General features: G+C 59.7%; 1 protein-coding gene and 1 pseudogene across 10 annotated transcripts in view; both read right to left on the bottom strand.

The window, feature by feature from the left end:
* Positions 1-2,668: 2,668 nt before the first annotated feature.
* GOLGA3 (golgin A3) overlaps positions 2,669-20,227 on the bottom strand; it is a 33,997-nt gene continuing 16,438 nt past the window's right edge. For 9 of the 10 annotated variants that reach the window (XM_036221731.1, XM_036221732.1, XM_036221736.1 and 6 more), the window contains 16 exons: positions 18,880-19,017; positions 17,147-17,308; positions 16,519-16,887; positions 15,474-15,551; positions 14,480-14,743; positions 13,541-13,635; positions 12,849-13,065; positions 10,949-11,092; positions 10,320-10,517; positions 9,523-9,639; positions 7,692-7,831; positions 6,930-7,062; positions 6,589-6,711; positions 5,797-5,961; positions 4,875-5,038; positions 2,669-4,446 (listed from right to left, as the gene is read on the bottom strand). In XM_036221731.1, coding sequence (XP_036077624.1) covers positions 4,227-4,446; positions 4,875-5,038; positions 5,797-5,961; positions 6,589-6,711; positions 6,930-7,062; positions 7,692-7,831; positions 9,523-9,639; positions 10,320-10,517; positions 10,949-11,092; positions 12,849-13,065; positions 13,541-13,635; positions 14,480-14,743; positions 15,474-15,551; positions 16,519-16,887; positions 17,147-17,308; positions 18,880-19,017 — 2,727 coding nt within the window. In that variant the 3' untranslated portion in view covers positions 2,669-4,226. The remainder of the gene's footprint in view (positions 4,447-4,874; positions 5,039-5,796; positions 5,962-6,588; positions 6,712-6,929; positions 7,063-7,691; positions 7,832-9,522; positions 9,640-10,319; positions 10,518-10,948; positions 11,093-12,848; positions 13,066-13,540; positions 13,636-14,479; positions 14,744-15,473; positions 15,552-16,518; positions 16,888-17,146; positions 17,309-18,879; positions 19,018-20,227) is intronic. The other variant, XM_036221737.1, reaches the window with a different exon arrangement.
* Positions 18,586-18,708, bottom strand: LOC118603662 (annotated as a pseudogene).

Raw genomic sequence — 20,227 nt, 5'->3', positions numbered from 1 at the left:
GGAGGCCGGAGACGGCCTGGCGGCACCGAAGCTGGTGTCTGGGTGTAAGCTGACGCAGAGGAAGTTGGGGACAGGACGGGGCCGCGAGGAGGACCTGCCTCCAGAGCCATGCCCCGCACCACGCAGGCCACAGGAGATCAGCCGCACAGTTTCGAGCTGCCCACTGTTCCCAGGAGGAAGGTGCTAGAGCCTGCTTTTCAGCAGATTCCACGACATTCAAAGTCAAGTGCAGACAGGCACGAAGGCGCGCAGAGTCCTCGTAAGCACCGCCTCCCGGTTGTTGAGAATTCTCTCTCACCTAGGAAAGGCTTGGGGGCTCGTCCCACAGCCGTCGTGTTCATCCACCCAATGGGCCGCAGCGGGGGCGCTGGTCCTGTGTCTACGTCCCACCCCAGCTGCACGAGGCGTGAGACCCCTGAGTGACCAGGCGACTTGCGCAGAGCGAGCTTCCTGCGTGCCGGCCTCGGCCTGCACACCTGCCGCGCGCCTGGGCCGGAAAGCACAGACAGCGGGGACCCCTCTGACGCGGGGGAGACGGCTCACAGAATGCAATCACTCACTTGCACGTTCGGTGCTGCCTGGGTTTGGCCATCTCGCACGGGAACGTTCACGGGCACCGTCACGGACCGCGTCACGCCTGGCGGGAGCAGCGCGGCCCTGGCCGCCGCCTGGACGCAAGGCCACGAGGGGCGGCGGCAGGGGGCGCCGCGCTGCCCGAGCCGGCTGCGGAGGCTCAGGGGGCCCCGGAGACGCGTGGTGCCCCCCACGCGACCACCCGAGACCACCGCCTCTGCTCCGCACGTGTGCGACAGCAGCTCCCTGACGCCCACCCACCTGGGCTGGGTGGTCAAGAATGAAGCATGGATGACAGGTGAACCCAGCGGCCACTGCCGTCACACGGGATGGCAGCACCTGGAGCGGGAAGCCAGCCTCGAGGGCAGCTGCCACCCCTTCCTCTGCGTTGTTCCCATGAGCACCGCCCCCCGACAGCGACGTGCAGGTGGGGCACAGGCTGGAGGGGGAGAAACACGGGCGGACGCGCTTCTGCTGTGGACAAAGCAGCCATGACAAGGTGGGTTTCAGGGCCTGCCTGAAACTTCGGCAGAACAGTAAAATTCCTTTAAGAAAAGTATTTGAACAGGGTGTGTAACAACACGCGATAAAAGTAACTCCCAAATGTGACAAAACATATGTAACTCCCCTCCAAGAAATAGGAAAATCTTTAACAAAAAAATAGTTTATTGCACAAAATTTAAAGAATTCCCAAGCACGTTTAAATTTATAAAAAAATCAACATGCTTTTTAAAGTTACAATTCATGTGCACAGTGACACCTTTCCCCTGAACACCTGCACCTGATGACTCCCTTTTACATGGCAATTTGTAATAGAAATGAATAACCTAGAACCACGGAGTTTTCCAGACCCTCTAAAGCGTGGCCCTCACGACCCTATGTAACCTGAGACTACCGCACAGTGACACCCGCCTGGGACGTGGAGCCGCCGAGCCTGAGCGGCTCAGGCTCAGAGTGTGTCGCCTGCCCCAGCACTATGCACATCGTGGAGCCCTTGAAGACTCCAGGGCTCTTCTCCTCAGATACGCTGGTCCCCCTCGCTACTAGAAATCTTTACACGCCACATTTATTTTTGTTAAAAATAATACTCACGACATAGAAATACAAGTCACGGTGACTTTGCAGTATCTCTATACCAAGAAGTCTTTACACTGGGAGGGTTCCCTGTGACCTCCTACACCTGCGGCTCCCTGGCCCGCTTCACACCTTATCAAAACACTGCCTGCCAAACCTTCCCGGCAGTAGGAGAAAGGCATCTAACCCTGTAAGATCCTCGGCGTCCATCTGATGTGTACTGAGGAAAAATCAATGACAGCCACATTGCAGTAGGGGTTTTTTTTGCAACATAAAAACTATTGACATCGTGAGATGTCCAAGCCAACATTCTCTGCAGTGAGGACGTGACATAGTGTTCAACACGGAGGACGGTGCAACTCACAAACGATGCGACGGCGAGCCTGTTTTTATAAATACTCCAGGCTTGACTGCTTTTCATGAGCAAATTCCTAATTCCCACTTCTGCCCACAATAGAATATTTCACACATTTCTCACTAACAACCGGCTCTGGGAGGTAGAAGTGCCAGTGAAGTTCCTTGGAGATAAGAAAAAACGCACACACAACCCTCAACAAATCAACAACAGGCAATTTAGAAGTCCCACTTCCTGCTGCAGGTGACCATTAAGGAAGCCCAAAGGCGGTGTCTGCATAAACACAATGGGTCCCCTGGACTTGGGCCCGCCCCAGAGCTTGGACCAGAGACAAGCCAGGTTGTCTGTCTCTGTGGAGGTGGCACAGGGAGGCGACAGGAGGCCAGAGGGCGTTGTGCACACGCATGCACACTGACAGGAACTAGGTGGAGGAAGGGGTGAGAAACAGAGATCGGCTTTCACCTGCTGGACGTGTCCAGTCAGCTGACCCCTCCCCAAGAGAAGTGCAATCAGTGACCAACGCTGGAGGGCAGACCCTGCGCAGGAGGCCGAGTGCCATTCTGGGCTTTAGAATTAAAGGGGTAATGCGGCCAAAGCAACGGAACGTAAATTACCTTTTTCTTTTCCAATGGTACAAAAACAATTTTGTCAAAAATGATTTCCAACTTCAGATGAAAAGTAGAGTACATTTATAATGAAGTTTTCAAGTCTCAGTTCAAGATTAACCTACACAAAGGACAGACGTATTTCAGAAGTTCCGAAGCTAGCTGGGGAATCTTTTTTAAACACTAGATGTCTCTGATCAATGCTGCTGTATCAATTTACCTCCAAACAACATATTATAAGGGAGCACAAATAGCTTAAATACCATCCCATTTTCTCCACAAGAGACATGAGTAGCACATCGAGCGTGTCTGGTCGTGACACTTCGCGCCACCATCAGGCCAGGCCACCCAGGAGCCACAGGCACCTGTTCTCTCTTCTCTAGCCAATAACGATAAATATCACTTTAGACTTTTTTAGCAAGCGGGAGTCAAACTTACACGCCTCAAGTCTCAGTCCGTCAGCTCCTGCGGTGCTTCAGCAGCAGGTGGAAAATATACACACCTCACACCTCGTCTCACGCACTCAGGGGCCGGGTGTCCCCGGCGGGAGAGCTCGGGGGACCTCGACGCCCTCTTCATGTGGCCAGCTGCCTCCACCAGGAAGCCCGCTGGTCGCCAGATGGGGCGTTTCAGAACCTCCGCCCTCCTGAAGGCTGTCGCCACTGAGCCCAGCACGTCTTCTACGGCCCTGGGGAACATCTCCACCTGGGCATGGAGTTGTGCTGCGGGCGAGCTGCAGGGGCCCCCTCACCTTTGGCCTCTCCCCACGTCTCCCATGCCAGGCCGGCATGTGGTGACCGTGGGACCTATGGGGAGTCCTCGTGGCCGGAGGGCAAGCCCAGGGGTTGGTCAAGGTGAGGCCGAGCAGGGCTGGGGTCAGATGGGTGGCCATGTGCACTTATGACGTGGGAGGCGCCCTCAAAAATAAAGTGAAGTGAAAGCAACAAAGAACGCTCTGAGAATATTTGGTTTTCGAAGATAAAGTAAATAAAATAGTTGTTTCTTAAAATATAATTTTCTGACCGACATCCCTTAATCCTACACATACATCATTTCCTGACAGCAGAGTTTCAAAAGGCAATCAGTCAATACAAAGACAATTTAAGTCATTCTTAAATAACACCAGCATATACTTTTCAAAGACTCATTACGATTCTCAGTATTTACATACACGTCCTATGAAGGGATGGCTATTGAAAATAAAATAAACCCAAAGGTGCAAAAACAGTCTCGCTACTGCAGGGAGGTAACAGGAAACACAGAGGGCACTGCTGGCCCAGGTCTCCATGGCGACGGCCACCCGCAGGGAGCCGGGCCACCTTCACTTGCGAGATCTCTCCCGCAGAGGACCCTCTGACGCCTGCAAACCCTCTTCACCTCCTCACGGAGGCCTGCACTAGGCGCTCGCGCCCCGGCCATTCTGTGGGGAAAGCTGGCTGCGAGCTGCGAACGACCCCCCGGGATCCTCGAACGACCCCCAGGGATCCTCGAACGACCCCCCGGGATCCTCGCGCCTGTGCTTCACTCCTCCTAAAGGTGAATGCAAACCTGGAATTCTTAGGAAAACAAGGAGGCGACAGTCGATGAAGGACCTTGTGAAAGAACGTTCCTTGGGGCAGCTACACACACTCGGGGTGGGGATGCTCGGCGGTCGCCATTCCCAGCCCCTCTCCGGACGCCCTGCTCGGCCCGTGTTGCTCTGTGTCTCCCCTGGGGTTGGCATGATCTTCCGGGGGAGCGCAGCTCGTGGTAGGGTCCCCCTGAGTCCACGAGGACAGCGACTCATGCACAGTGACGGTGTGCGCCTCCATCTGGCGCTGCAGGCTGTCCATCTCCTGCCTGGGGAGACAGGGGGCAAAGGGAGGCGCGCCGGTCAAGCAGCCAGGAAGGGCCCCGCTGCCGCTGAGACGGCTGTTCGCAGACACGTGGCGCCTTCGGGGGCCAGCGACACTGACAAGGTCACAGAATCTAAGGGACGCCTGACACCTCCCTCTGTCCCGGGCAGCGACGGGCCGCAAGGCTGAGTGCTCGTGGGCTCTGCTCGGGGAGGATGTGGGGGAGACACCGCCCAGGGCTCAAGGGCGCAGGCCCTGGCGACTTGACGGCTTCTTGTGGTCGCTTAGCTACAGGTGACTCTCCCCAGAGGCCGAGGGACCCTGCCCACCAGAGACCTGCCCAGCCTTTGCCGGGCACTCAGTGCTGGTGACAAAGCCCCCGCCACGTTAACGGTGTGGTGTGAGGACGAGGCGACCGGACCCGGCACGTACTTCAGTTGCTGGAGACAGCTGTTGAGGTTCCGGAGGGGCTCCTTGCTCACTGCGGGCGGCGGCCTCAGCAGCTCCTCCAGCAGAGAGGCTGGCACGGGGCAGTCGGGGACCTTCACTGGTGTCATGGGGCTGGAGGGGCTGGCCTCGCCTTTCAGCTCCTTCCTCTGTTTTTAAGAGCACGAGGTTAGCTCCCCTACGGCATCGCCTCAAGAGCCGTCAGCGTGCCTCCCAGCTCCGCGAGGCCCCGGAGGCACGTCCCTCTCATCTGGACCCACTGGGCTGGCAGCCACAGGGGCTCGGAAGATGCCGGCCCGACAGGAAACCCCCCGCCCAACACGTTAATAGCACAGACCACAGTCCTGGCCCCTCAGGACAGGGCTGCTCTGTGGGGCTTCCATGAAAGAGGCAACCTAGACTTTGAGTCTCCCTAAAAAATTTAGCCAGTTTTCCAACTCATATGACTCCCCTTCCTCGGACTTCAAACTTCTTCCACAGAAAGGCAAACGCTGCTAACCAGGCTGCCAGTCAGGGCGTCACAGAGCTTCACGCTCTGACCTGGTGGGAGAGGCGCGCGCCGGGTTTGCGGACGACCTGAGCAGGGCTCGTGACCTCCGCTCTGGGGCCCTGGGGTCCCTGGGCCTGAGCCCACTCTGGGGGCGCTGTGTCCCAGCTGGGCCTGCCTAGGAGCCGGGGGCTCTTGTTGGCGCTGCAAACCAAGCCCTCATTTGGTTTACAGAGCCCAATGCAATGATGCGGCATCTGAGTCTGGGAAAAGCAAACGTTCTACGGGAAAAGGCACCACAATAAACTGGCCTGCCGTCCAGGCACAACATCCCACCCCGGTTCTCGCTCACACGTGGGCTGCGCGACGTGGGTCGCACGGCTGGGGACCCGCCAGCCCACGGCGCCGGGGCCCACGCACCGTCCTGGCCGCGCCGCGCCGCAGGTCCAGCTTCAGCTGCTGGTTCTGCTGCAGCAGGGTCTTCATGCTGCTCTTCAGTTCGGACACTTTAGCTTGAAGCATGAATTTATCTTTCTGGGTCATGGACAGATCTTCCCGCACCATCTCCAACTCAGATCTGATGTTCTGATGAAAGTCAACGAGATTTTTACAGCTAAAAGATCGTAAACACACTGCAAAAACCTTAACTGGTACATCACAGTCTAATGGGCTGAAAAAGGACACTCTGGCTGTCACATGAAGCAGGTGATGACCGCTTCTCGGCACGACCTCCTCCTCGGCAGTCGAGACTGAGGGGCGCAGTCACAGCCACACCCCCGACGTTCTAATCCCCACTTTAGAGCCTCTGCTGAGGCACCAGTGACACCCCTAAGTCCACATTCTTTAAGGAACCCCAGGAGTCCATTTGAACTCTAAGGTCAGCGACTAGAAGGAGCCTAACCATTACTAAGAAAGAACGTAAATCGATTCTGATTCATTCGTTCTGCACCATCCATCACAGGTTCCGTTCCTGGCCCTTTCCTCAAGTGGAAGCGTGTCACAGACTGGTCTCTCGCACAGCCTCAGCTACTGGATGTTCTGAGACCCGCGGCCTCATGCGGCTTGGGCCAGGCGTGGCCCTGGGCTCCGGGCTCCGCCTGCCCCCTCCCTTCTGAAACGGGAAGATGTGGCCACGTGGTCTGCTGGGGGCGCACTCCGTGCTGACCTGGGGACTGCCGCCCCCTCTCCCGCTCGCCCCTGCAGGCCAGGCACCTGCAGTGACTGCCGAGTTCCATCCGATTCCTTCCTGCTCTGCTGTTCGGTCAAGTCCAGCTGCTGCTTCAAGGACTGGATTTCTCTTTCTTTCTGGTCCACCTCCCACTTGAGATTTTCCATCTAGGGGAGGGAAAAAGTCACGTGAGCAAAAGATTTTTAAAGTGTCTTTCTCACACTACCAAACCACTCCAACTATACCTCCGTGTGCGGTTTCATGTTGTGCTTAGAAGAAATAAGTGACCCCTCCGAGCAGACTGGGCGCGGAGGGCCTGCATGGCAGCCAGCGGGGCCCGCTCCGGCGGCCCTGCCAAGTGCGATGCAAAGCTGCCAGCGTTTACCTCTTGGTTTTCTACTGGCTGTTTGCTCAGCTGCTCATCCAGCTGCTTCTGCAGGACCTGGAGCTGGGTCCGGGCCTCTGCCAGTTCCGCCTGGAACTTCGCGATTTCCTGGGAATGCTTCCCATCCTGGATCCTGGCACACGAACGAGGAAGAAGAATTACAGCGCTGCATCGACGCGAGCCCCGCCCTCCACCCCAAGATGGTGTCAGGTCAACGTCACCGGTCCTGGGTGAGGTTTGAAATGACAGACCTCACACGCTGCTCGCTCAATGAGCCTCACGACCCCCTGGGAGACGCCCGTTTGACAGACTATGGTGGCAGTGACAATGCCACAGGCACCAACAGCGTTCCTGAACACGTCCAACTCGAGAATGCCCAGTCGGAGCCCACAGTGAACCTCGGAGGTGGGCACAGCCCTCGGGACAAGAACCTCTGACCCTGGGGGGCACTCCGTTCCCAACGACGTACCAGCAAGGTGGAGCGGACAGCCTGTCAAGACTGAAACTTGGGGTTTAAGCTGCAGGCTCCTTCAGACAGGAGTCGGATGTGCCCCCTTCCCGGGTCTGCCTCCAGAGTGCTCAGTGATTTGCTAGACCCAGGTGACCTTAGTGTGTCAGCTGTGCTAATCAGAGGTGGAGGACGACCTGTATAAAGACCCCTTGCGGGGCCTCTGCTCACCCGAAACGGGGCCCCCTGCCCGGGCACTCGCTGCGGGCCCCCGGCCTCCGCCCATGTGAAGGGCCCCCTGCCCGGGCACTCACTGTAGACCCTCGGCCTCCGCCTGCAGCTTCTGCACCAGGAGCTCCTTGGCCTGCAGCTCCTTCTTCACCTCGCTCAGCTCCAAGGTGGCGGCCTTAAAGTGGCGGCGATTATGTCCTGCTTCCGCCTTGGCAGCAGCGACCTAGCAGAGAGGACGGTGGCGTCCACACGTGTCGTCTGGGCCGTGGGGGGTGCTGCTGCCCGCCACTGCCCGCCGCCGCCGGTGCCCCAGCCGCTCCTTCCTGCAGGTTGTTCTGCCAGAGCTCTCTAGGTCCCCACGCAGGGCCGAGGCACCCAGCACGTACGCGACGTGAGCACACAGCTACTGCTATCTGTTCAACGGACAAATGTGTCCCCAGCTTTCTTGGTCTAAAGAGTTCTGAGATCCTTCTCCAAGTTTATCTGCACGTTCCTACTAGACCTGTTCACGGTCCACGTATCCTGCGAGGAAGCCGCTCCCCCACCGCCCCGCCCCGCCGGGAGGAAGCCCTCGCTCGCCGGCCCTGAGCAACTGGCCTTCCCACGGGCAGCAAGTTTCTCTCAAGGTTTCTGAAACAAGCAAATTCTCAGAATATAACAAAAATTCATTTTCCTTTCTAATGATTTAGTTTTATCTAATGGCACTAGCAAATGCGTCTTTAAAAAACTTTAATAAAAACACTTAAATGCACATAGACTACGCTCTCATAAATAAGTAAAAACCCCCAAACTCCAGTGGTTGTCTCTAGGTAGATCGAGATGGTCCGGTTTTAATCTTTATTACTTTTAAAAAAACTTTTTGCCAGCATGTACTGTTTCTACAATCAATCAAGACAACCAGACAAATGCATTTAGAGAAACAAACACCATCCTTACAAGAAAAATCAAATTCATACACCCACCACACCCCCAGCAGTTTACGCTGGGAACTTCCTAGTTGCGACTCCTTTCTGGTGAGAATAAAATTAGCTAGCGACACCTGAGCACACAGCAAGGCTGGGCAGCGAGGCGAGAGATGAGCGGGGAAGGAGTGTCGTGGACTCGACTCAGAGCAGCGGCTCTGCAGCGACCACATGCGAGGACCAAACGCCAAGCGCAGGTCAGGCGGACGTGGGCCAAGGACCAGCCAACGATTCCTGTTACGGTGTTCCTGACACACCCTGAAACTAGTTCCATTTTAAATGAACGTTTCACTGTCTCACAGGAGAAACAAGGAACTATTTCTTTTCTGCCTCTATTACATTACCACTGAGGAATTTTTAAGGATGTGGCAAAACCCAGGTCACATGCGCCCGCGCGTGCACGCACAAACACGTTCTGAGCATCTGCTCTGCCAGGCACCGGCAACACGAGGGGACACAAGCTACCGCCCCTCGTCCCGGGAGGCTGACATTCCGAGGAGGAGAGACCTACAGAGGCAGCCGGGGGGCCGACCTGACACTGGCGAACACCTGGGCATGGAAAGGAGCCAGCTGGAGAAACTGGTCCAGACGCAGAAATGGTGAAGGGCCAAGGAAACCATCTTTCCTGGCTGCTGTTTTGAACACAAACGGGGTCACGTGTTGCCCTGAAGTTTGCTTTAACCCTAAACTCTACAGGACACTGTCCCCTCGCACGGCACAGTACGCACGGCCCAGCTGTGCACGGCTGCGTTGTGGTCCAATCGCGCCCTCTCGTTCTGATGAACACTGGGGCTCCAGCCTCCTGCTGTCACCAATGCTGAGATGACACCTCTGTTCTCAGTAGAGCCCTGGGAGGGAGCTGATGCTTGCTGGGCACCCACCCTTGGCTTCTAGACCCTGAACACATGCGTCCTAAGGCCCCGTTGCGGCGCGGTTGGAGCTGGCCGCGCACCTGTTCCTTGAGGCTGCGCACGGTCTGCCTCTCCGTGTCCAGGGCAGCCTGCAGAGCCTGGACGAGCTGCTGCATCTGGCGGTCCTCCTCCTCTTTGCGCTGCAAGACCGCCTGCACCTGCAGCATATGGCAGAGGTGGTGAGTCAGGAAGGATGTCAAGTGCTGAACACCTGCAAATCCCGGGAGAAAGCACAGGCCACGCGGCACACACGGCATGACACGTCGCCAACCCGCAGACGAGGTGGGGGAGACGGAGGATTCCATTTTGAAGAGCAAGGCTATGAAGGCAGAAATCTGAGAGCGCAGGGGCAAGACCCAAGACCACATTCGAGCCCACGGCCAGGAACCCAGGGACGCACGGAAGCGGGGCCGCGAGCGCCAACACCTGCGGGCGACGCAGCCGGCGCGGGGCTGGGGAGGCCCGGGGCCCGACGAGTGCCTCTGCGCTCTCGGGGGCCATTGATGTGCAGGTGAGGGCTTCCCCGGACCGCCAGCCTTCGGAACCCCAGGGGTCGCAGAGCCCGGGCCGAGACCCCTGCCAGGGTTTGGACCTGCGTCCGTGTCACACGAAGCCCTCAGGCCAGTGTGACTGGCCTAAGCCGGGAAGGTCCCGTCTGCCTCGCCAGGGGCTGCCCACCCACAAGCTCTTCAAGCCTCGGTGACGGGCAGAGGGGCTCTGCCGTCTTGGGGCTGGAGTCCCCGAGGCAGAGGCCAGACGCCCCGGCGGCTGTGGGCGTGGCGGCGGTGAGGAGACATGAGCGGCACAGCTCGGACAGTTGCGAGGCCGTGGCGGGTACCTGCAGGTTCAGCTGCACGAGGTCGGCCTCCCTCCTGGCCAGCGCCGTCTCGAGGACGCTGTTGTGCTCCCGCAGGGCGGCGCTGGACTGCCCAAGGCCCGCCAGCCGCCCTCGCTCGTGCTCCAGTTCCAGAGCCAGCTTCTTGCTCGACTCCTCGAGGCGCTTTATCTTCCTCCTGAAGCCTCTGGACTCTTGAAGCTGAAACGACCCGGTGAGGTGAGCGGGGAGCAGTCACTCGTGGTGAGGGAGCTGTCGCTCACCAGACACGGAACGGCTGATGTGGACACGACGGATGGCCCATGGGCCACGGCGGGGCAGCCGCGGCCTTTGGGCCGGAGGCTCTGTGGGTTCTTCTAGGGTCTCTGCCATTGTGAGGGGGCGACCCAGCGTTTCGACCAGAGTGCTCTGACCAGGGGCAGGGCTGTCCCCAAACTGAGTGCCACCATGCAGGGTGGCCGGGAGCACAGGTGGCCTCACCCGAGGGCGGCTGCTGCGGGTATGTGGGGGTGTCTGGCATCTGGTGCTCAGACCCCGGGAACGGTCACACGGGGGCTGTGGCGAGCGCACGGGCGGCGCTGGCTCTCCGGGCCCCTCGCCCCAGGCTGCCCGCAAGCAGCGCGCGCGCCTACCTCGTCCTCCAGCTCCGCCACCTTCTCCCGGAGCTCGTCCAGCTCCTGGCTCGTCAGCGCGATGACCTCCTGCAGCTCCTTCTCCAGCAGCTCCTTGCTGCGGCTGACGGTCTGCAGCTCTGCCTCCAGGGCCTGGGCTCGCTCCTGGCAGCGGGACAGGAAGCCGGGCTGGGGCACGGGTTCCAATGCACCCGAGACGGGTGCTCACCCCACGCCCCACACGGTCCACATCCACCCACTGCGCGAGCCACTGGCCACACCGATGGGGGCCACGCTTCTCACAGCCCAGCCCTTTCCTCCACAGGACTGACAGTCCGCACACCACGTGACTCTCAGCTGACCGCCCGGGACACACAGGTGAATTCTGACCAACAGGCAAGAGTTATAAATGACTGTGGCAGAGCAGCTGAGCTGCACCAGGCACGTACCAACACATGGGTGCACGCACACACGCACGTGCACGCGGACACGCACATGTGCACACCCACTTGCCAGTGTGGTGCGAATGCCGTTCTGAGCACTCTGCAGCTGTCTCTTCACTCAGCCCCCTCCCGAGGGGGTCCTACTGTTCACCTCCTGCTCCTGAGGATGAAGGTGAGTGGCCGGCCTGAGGTCCCCATCCGACACCTGCTGAGCTGTGCTGGCCGGGCAGCACAGGGACGGAAGAGGCCACGGGCCTCACGCCCTCACGCCTGCCGCTAAGCAAGGGAGAGCGCGAACACTCAGAGTAACGGGGGGCGTGATTGGTCTCTCCTCCCAGCGTTTCGATGACGTGAGCAGGTGAGAAGTGTGGGCTTTCCCTGACTGTACGTCGTCCTCCCACTCACAAACCCTCAGGAGACGGAAACACACTTCATGTGAAACGTTGCAACCACTAAACCTAAGTGAAATGACTCAAATTGGAGTGAAAAATAAAATGTACATTAATTATACCCACACTGGCCGAACTGAAAGGAAACAGCTCAAACGGGCGAGGCTGTGGGGACACGGGGACACCCCGAGGCAGTCTGCGAGCCTTTGTCTCAGGAACACAAGCCCCGGCCTCCCCTGGGATGCCAGCCACCGTTCGCCGTGAAGAGTGACCGCGAAGTGGGAGGCTCCGGCTAGTCACGCTAGCGGCAGGACCACGTCCATCTCGCCGTGTGCCCTCCAGTACTATGCTGCCTGTCGGGAGAGCCCCGTGCAGCCAGCCGGCTGAGCCTGGACACTGGGGCCGGCCCCGTGCTCGCGCACACCAGCTTCCCTGCCGGCACTGACTGTGAGCTGTCGGCGCGCCCTGGGCGACAACGCCCCCCAGCCCCCCGGGTTCTACTCTGCTGCCTCCACTTGGCCCCTGCCATCTCTCTGCTGCGGTGGGAGCCCCAGCTGGGCTTCCTGTCCTTCAGCGCTGAGCCTCAACCTTCTGCCAACGAGAGAGCAACCGGCCTCACCCGCCTGAGCCACAGGTCTGCTTCCGTCACATGAAGGTCAGGCCCAAAGCCCCCGACCCCAGCACACCCACACTTTCCCCTGCGGGACCCAGCTGTGGAGATCGGCCGTGGCTCGCAGCTGGCCCTGGTCAGGAGCACCCCAGTGCCTGTTCACTCAGGACCTTCCTGGGTTCCCCACTCACGCTGCTCAGAGAAAATGCTCCCCCGGGGAGCTCGCTGGAGGGGTGCTGGACCCTGCCTCAAGGACTAGGCCATCCGAGCTGACACCGCACACCTCACAGGCAGCAGCAGGGACTGAGCAAGCGGGCCCTGCGCAGCTCCAGCTCCAGCCCCAGCCACACTGAAACCAGCCTGCGTTTCAGGGACTTGCTGCCACACACCAGACCATTCTACGAGGGTTTCGGGGGAAGTGGCCGTAGCCCGTCGCATCCCCAGGCTCTGAGAGGGACCAGAGCAGACCCGGTACCCACGCGCAGCATCTGGTCACTGCCACCGCCGGCCGCTTGCGCTCTCAGCTGGCTCAGCTCGGCCTCGGCCGTCTCCTTGGCAGTGAGGGCCTCCTGCAGGCGGCGGCTGAGGATGCCCACGGCGCTCTCATAGGCCTTGTGCTTGGTCCTCATCTCCTTCTGTGCACTGTTCAGGTCTGAGCCCAGCCGTCTCATCTTCTGCTTCTGCTCCCCAAGGGCCCTGGGGTGGTGGACAGAGGCCGCTGACTCACCTGCCCCACGACGGCCGCCTTTCCGAGCACGTAACCCCGAGCCAAGGCCAGTGCGTCTCGGGTCCACGCTCCCCGGCTGCGGGGCCGCCCAGATCCCAGGCCTGGACGCGGCCGGTGCTGGCGCCTCGCAGGGCTCCACGCCGCGCTTCGCCCTGCGGCTCTCCGCTCCGGGAGCCATCCGCGCGCTGTGAAGGCGGAGAACAGCCCTCCCGGCCACCCACAGGTGCCGCCAGCGCTGCTCCCGCCTGCGGCCACACACGCAGTGACCAAGCCGAGACACGCGGAGCGGGACAGGAAGCCCCGGGAGAGAAGGCCCCTCTCCGCGAAGGACGGGCACAGACGTCCGCCCCGGTCGAGCTGGGGCCCCAACGAGAACCCGACGCGAAGACGCAAGTGGACGGGAAAGCTGGAGGACAGGTCCCCGGCGGCGCGCGGCCCACTCACCGGGTGGCTTCGCGCTGCAGCTCTTCCATCTGTTTCTTGAGCTCGTCGTTGGCCTCCGTGAGCGCGGCCGTCTGCTCTTTGTCCAACTGCAAAGACTTCAGGAGAAGGGAGGGAGAGGCTGGTGAGGAGCGGAGCCCTGCGGCCGCTGCAGCTTGTCCCCGGGATGGCACCCGGGCTCAACGGACGGGTTCGGGCCGCCCGAGGAGCTGCCCGTGTCCCGAGCGCTGGAGGGAACATGCAGGAAGGGAGGACCCTCAGGCGGAGAGCCCCGGGTCACGTCTCCCTGGCTTCTCCCGGCACCCGTGGGGACAGACTGAACTGCCTGGCCTTAACCGCTGCCCCGAGCTGCCCATAGCACACGGCCACACCCCTGCAGGTGTCGCCATCGAGCCCGGTTTCCTGCAGCTCCTCCCGTGCTACCTGTGCCCCGGCGGCTCCAACGCCGTGTGTTCCCGGCATGCTCAGCTTGTGGCCTCCGGCCCATCTGCCCACCTGCAGGGCGCCTGGCCCTCGTGTAGGGCTCCCAGGACGTCCTGTGTGCGTCAGAGCCCACGTCTGACACTCTCCCTCAGGTCCTCGTCTCAGGAAACGCCCCTCGGCGGGGACAGGACGCTGCGCTGCGGGCCCGCTCTCCCTGCCCCGCCACGGGGCTCCTAGCTCCACGACCACGGGACTGTCCCGTGCGCACAACAGCCCATCACCGCCGCGTCCGCTGGCGGCTCCCACCGCACTCACAGCCCAGAGCCCTAGTGCACCGTGTCGCTCGCCTGGGACTCCACGCCGTCCCTCGGACCCCGGCTCTCTCCTGGCGGCTGGCTCCCTCCAGAGGGACCCTGCTCCGGCCCGTGTGGGGAAGGCCCGCATCCCGCATCCCGCATCCCGCACGGAAAGCCCCCAGGCAGTTCTGGCCCCGCCTCCACAAGCTGCGTGTCCCCAGACCTGCAGGTGCGCCTCCAGCTCATCGCGCTCCCTCTGCACTGACTCGAGGTGCCCTTCGAGAGCTGCCATCTGCTGCTTGACCTGGGACACCTCCTTCTGCAGGCGTGACCGCTCCGCCTCTGCAGAGGCTTTGTCTCCTTGAAGCTGCATCAGCCCGCGCCTCAGCTCCTTCACCTCCGAGTCCAGCCTCTTCTTCGTGGCCCTCAGCTCGCTGATGAGCTGGTCCTTGGAGGCGGCGTCCCGCCGGTAGGCCTCCACCATCACCTGCCCGAGACAAGCTGCAGCCAGTGCGGGCGGGGCCTTCCAGCAGCTTCAACGAGAAAGCTCACCACTCGCCCAGCCGTGCCTTTCTGGGCTGAAGACAACACACTTCACCTAACCCGAGCCACCGTCGACTGAGACACCCCACTATTTCACACGTCGGAACGAGTCTGGGTGATGCGGGAGCTGTCACGCCAGCTGGTGGTGCCTCAACCGTTTCGTCTTCAGTGGGTTTTGGCAATTCCTTCCCCTGTGAGCCGCCCGGCGTGACGGGTACCCTCGCCATGTGTCAGCGTTAAAAGCCACACCGCTCACAGCTCTCCCTTGGGGCCGCTCCTCCTCAGACCCCGGGCTCTTGGCAGCGCTCTGCACCCATCACTCCAGCCGTGGGCCCTGGCTCTGCTCGCACAGTGTGCATCACGCACGCTCCGTGACCCATGTCCATGCTGGGTCACGGTGCGACCTCGAACGTGTTTGTTAAGCAGAAAACCCAGCCCGTGTGCTGGTGACGCACACGCTGATGTGGCAGCAGGGCATGATCCGTGTGCCAGATGCTAACCCCACCGTGGAAATGCACCCTGTTCTGAGATGTTGAAATGCGGGGTGAGGACTGTGCCTCAGAATCAATTAAGGGGTCTAGACACTACCTTTCCCTTGATCCACTTTGTTCAGGTGATATAATTAAACCACACAGGAGCGTTTTCAGTAAAGAACGTCGACAACACAACTCTACCTTTTGCTGAAGAAACTGCTCCTTCACCCTCTGCGTCTGCTTCTGCAGAGCGGCAGTCTCCTGCTGCAGGTGCTCCACCTACGAGGGACACACGTGCGGACGTTACGCTGGCGGCTCAGCGCTGGCTCCCAGGGTTAGGCTGACTCTGGGTCCCCGAACGCAGGCTGGAAGAACAGCTTCCCATTGAGACAGGAGAGCCGCCACCACTCCCTCCCCACGGCTTCTAGAATAGTCATCTTAACCCGAGGTGTAGCTACCAGTGACTGTTAATGACAACAGAGGCAAAACTCCACCGTGAGTGGTAACACCTAAAACGAAATCTGTCTCTCCCAGTTTCCCAAGCTGACAGCCGACGTCCCTGTTACCGGGCTACGCACTCGGTGAAAGCACATTCACTCATCCGGAGGCTTCGCACAGGCCCGGTGAGCCACCGGCCGGCGGCGCCGAGCTGCCTGGCTCAGCCCCCCGGAAAGGAAGAGCTCAGTCGGCTCGGCAGACGGAACGCAGCTGCCTTCGGTTCACTCCCCAAGGGGGACCGCATTCTTGCTGCGGTTCTGTCCGTATTTTCTAACACTTGCCTCCGCCACGTCACACCCCGCCGTTAGCATGACGGCTCCCAGGTGTGGCACCCCAGGTCGTGTCCACACACCCCCAGGCCCTCGGGCTGGCTCTGCCCCCGCCCGCCGCCACCACGGCTGTCCCGCCACGTCCAGGGGGTCCCACCGCGATCAGGCACATGGGAAGGAAAAACCACAAGTTCGCATGGCTCTTCCCGTCTGCACTCCACTCACCCCTGGACGGAAACTGGTTTCAAAGCCCAAGCCGAACTCAGCTCCCCATTCCCGGCGCCCACGCACCCCGGAAAGCAGGCTGGGCGTGCGCGCTGGCCAGTGTGACCCCCCACCCGGCTGAGCCCTGGGCCCTGCCCTGGACGCACTCCCTCACGTTTACAGAACAGAGTGTTCGAATAAAGGACCAAGCGATCGGTGTCAGTTCTCACAGGTGTGACTTCGATTTGTGACAAAATGACGGCTAAACGCGTTACCTGGCTGGACCTGACGGCTAACTCTTGTCTCAACTGCTCCAAAGTGCCCAGCGTTTCCTCGGCACCACCTTCCAAGCGTTTGGCGCCTCTATCAAACTCCTCCTCGCTGCTCTTGGCTGCCTGCAGGGCCACCTCCAGGACGATCTTCTCGTTTTGCAGGAAGCGGATCGTGTCGTCCCTGGAAGCGGCCTCCAGCTGCAGCTCCTCCAGCCTGGCCTGCAGCTCGTCAAAGTGCACCTGCAGGTCACTGAGGGCCTGCTCCCTGCCCTGCACGGCCTCCTGACTCGAGGCGAACTGCTTCAGCAGGTCCAGCTGCTCCTGCTGCAGGACCTCGAGCTGCTGGTCGCGCTGGTGCAACGTCAACTTGACCTGGAAAGGAAGGAAGTGGGTTCACTCTGACCACTCTTGAATGGAAAACACCACTGTGCCCCGAGAGTTTACACTTTTTCCCTGCTCAGGTTTTAAATGCTTTGGACGGACACTCGGAGGCAGCCTTTGCACAGGCAGACCTGGCGCGGAAGCACGCCGCAGAGCAAGCGCCCGGCTGGCTCTGTGGCAGCAGCCAGGGCTGCCAACGGGACCCCGAAACGAACGCGACAGACGGGCCCGCGCGGCCCCGGGTGCCTGCCTGTGCCAGCTGCTGCTCCAGCGCTGCCGCCGAGGCCGCCATCTGCTGCAGCTGCTGCTTCTCCTCCTCGGACTCCTCCAGCCTCCTCTGCAGGTCCTCCTCCACCATCGTCTTCGCCTCCTGAATCTGCACGAAGGCGGCTTCTTGGTCCAACATGTCAGCCTGTGCCAAAACGGGTTGTATTTTAAAAAGCGGAGTAAGCTGACGGCCACGGCAGACAGAAGGAAAACCCGCCACTTGGACAGGGGCCCTTGTCCACATCACCGTCCTGTCCGCAACCTGCAAACAGAGTAGCTGAGGCCACGCAGGGCAGAGCTGGCGACCTCCCACTACCCATCCCGGCTGCTCTGCTCCTGCCCCGCCCACGGTCCCCTCTGCAGACCCTCAGGCTTGGCCAAAGGCAGCAGCAGACAACTCAGCGAGGAACTGGGATGCGGCGCCGAGACGGAGACCCCGCGCTGCCCCTCGTGTGAGGACAGGCCGCGGCCTGCGCCCACTCCCAGGCTGTGCCGTGTGGGACACCCCCTTTCGATGCCACTTGGGAAGACCAGAGGCCAGGGGCCGTGGGGCAGCACAGCATTCCTCACTCTGTGCAGGTAGGACCCAATATCCAGGTGGGAAAAAAATCCACTAATACGTAACTCAAAATTTTTCAGTTCTTTGACACTGGAGCCCTTGAAGCATGTTTTTCATGCCATGATTCTCTTCCCTCATCCACGGCATCCGTGAGAACGAAAGGCCACGTGCGGAGAAGGGAGATGGGAGACCACACCGGGGACAGGATGCTGACTTGCCGTGTGGCTGTCAAAGGCCAGTGACACCCGCAGCACAAAACGGCCACGGTGCACACCGCCGAGATGTCGTGTACCCTGTTCTCTACTTTTCTAAATAAGCCTATTAACCTGTTATTTTGACTCTCATTTTATAAAAAAGGAACAGGGCTCAGAGAGGTTAAGAAACCATGCAGGGCCTCGCAGCTGGAACAGGGAGCAGGCACTGGGTCTCGGTCCAAGCGACTGCATCCCGTTCCCCTGGAAACAACCTGTGGGGCAGCTGGCCGCGGTCCTCGCTCTTTCCTGCGGTTGCTGGCAGATTACGTAGTAACACGGGGCTGTGCGCTCGGAGACAAGAAACCGCTTATGACCGCCAGGCCCTGAAATGCTGGGACCCGCACCAGACTCCGCCCTCCCAGCCAGCCCTGCCCAGCACCTGGTGAGGGATGGGACGCAGGCCCGCCGCAGTTCAGGGAGGAGGAGCCTGTCACCACTGCCAGATGAGTGACAGAGAGATGAGCTTACAGGGAAAGTGAGGCACTGAACCCTGACCTAACCACTGCAGGCGTTCAACATGTCCTTACTCTTAAAAAAATTTTTTAGGCAAGACAACCCTAGTTGACCTCATAGGGTACAAGGACTTTATTTTCATTTTTTTATTTTTTACGCCTGCAGCACCTGGTATTCCCAGGCGGTCTCCCATCCAAGTACTAACCAGGCCCGACCCTGCTTAGCTTCCAAGATCAGAGGGCATCGGGCTTGTTGGAGGTGGGTGGTGTGGCCACAGACTGTTCAATATTTTAAAAGGCCTAAAAACGTACCCATATAACACTAACGTTTATACAAACGAATTTCTACACTTTTTTTTTTTTACCTTGACCAACATCCAAAAATAAAAAGCCTAATCCAAAAACAGCCACACAGAGCAGACGCCCTGAGCCGCAGAACCGCGGGCCTCACCTCGATACCCTGGAGCTGCAGAGCAATGCGCTCCTTCTCCTTGATGGACCTGTGCTGGGTTTCCGTCAGCTGGTGGGACAGGGACACGTTCTCAAGTTTCAGGTGCTCCAGGAGGCCTGCCTGGGTCATCTGTCCAACCTGCAGAGAGAAAACCACCAGGTGGAACGTTGCTAGACTTCAAGCGCGGACACAGAGCAGCCCCGCCCCGAGGTGGCCGCAGTGGGGTCTCTGTTGAGTCACGGCCTGAGGTGGCTCGCGCCCCGGGGCTCCAGCACGCGGGGCCTCACTGCCGCCCCGCTGCCAGTTGCCCTGTCGCTAGGGCCAGCTGGTTCTGTGTGTCTGAGGGCGGCGAGCAGACCAAAGCCAGTGGTCAGAACCCCCAAGGGCTACACAAATGCCGTCGAGGCGCACCTGGGAGCCCCGCAGGCAGGGACAGCCGGGGCTGGAGGGCCAGGGACGGCTGTGGCTGCTCAGTGTGTGCCTGCCCGTCCTGCACACTCCTCAGGCTGGCCACGGCTATCCTCAGGCAATGGCCTTGGCATTCCAGCCCAGGGTCTGACCCAGGCCGTCAGTCAGGCGCCCTCTGCCTGACCGTCTCCCTAAGGAAATGGAGCCCACTTTACAGCTCTCCGACATGCCGGCCCAGAGAGGGGTCAGGAAGAGAAGTCTGAGGACACAAGGCCTGTGACTGGACCTCCGAGCTCATCACTCCCAGATGCGACCTGAACGTTCCCAGACCTGCAACTGTCTCAGGTCGCAGCAGGAGTGGCTGCAGCAGGGGAGGCACAGTCTGCCGGGCCCGTGTCTCAAGGCAACAGAGGAAGACAGACTGCCCTGCACGCCACTGCCCCCTGCATGGTCCCGAGAACACACCTGTGTGGCTGGGAAGAGGCAGAAAATGCACTAAACACCCTAAACAGGAACGCCTGACTCGGGTCCCACAGGTACGCAAGAAAACCAGCTACAGCTCCCAAGCGGCCACGGCCCTGGACCTCTCCTCTGCTCTGTCGTGCAGGCCCCGGTTCTCGGGTACGAAGACACATAAATCTACCTTTTTAAAATATCTTATGCCTCATATACACGCACTGCAGGTTCATCTTCATTAACTTATCATTTCTAAGCACGGTGCTTATGGTTCTTTACCTTAAACGTGTGACATAAATTTAAGAAAATTTCTATTTTGTACATTTACAGACTTTAGATTTTTTTTTAGAAAGGAGTACTTGGTAGAGTTAGTATTTTACGTCCTTTTTAAAAAATTTTTACCACATCTACGATATTTTATCTGAACCAAAAAAAAGAGGTGGGACAAAATTAAAAGCCAGCTAAATGTCACAGGAGGCCTGAG

The sequence above is a fragment of the Rousettus aegyptiacus genome, unplaced genomic scaffold (assembly GCF_014176215.1).
Source record: "Rousettus aegyptiacus isolate mRouAeg1 unplaced genomic scaffold, mRouAeg1.p scaffold_m13_p_5, whole genome shotgun sequence".
Taxonomy (NCBI): domain Eukaryota; kingdom Metazoa; phylum Chordata; class Mammalia; order Chiroptera; family Pteropodidae; genus Rousettus; species Rousettus aegyptiacus.
This window is presented reverse-complemented; position numbering and strand designations above follow the sequence as displayed.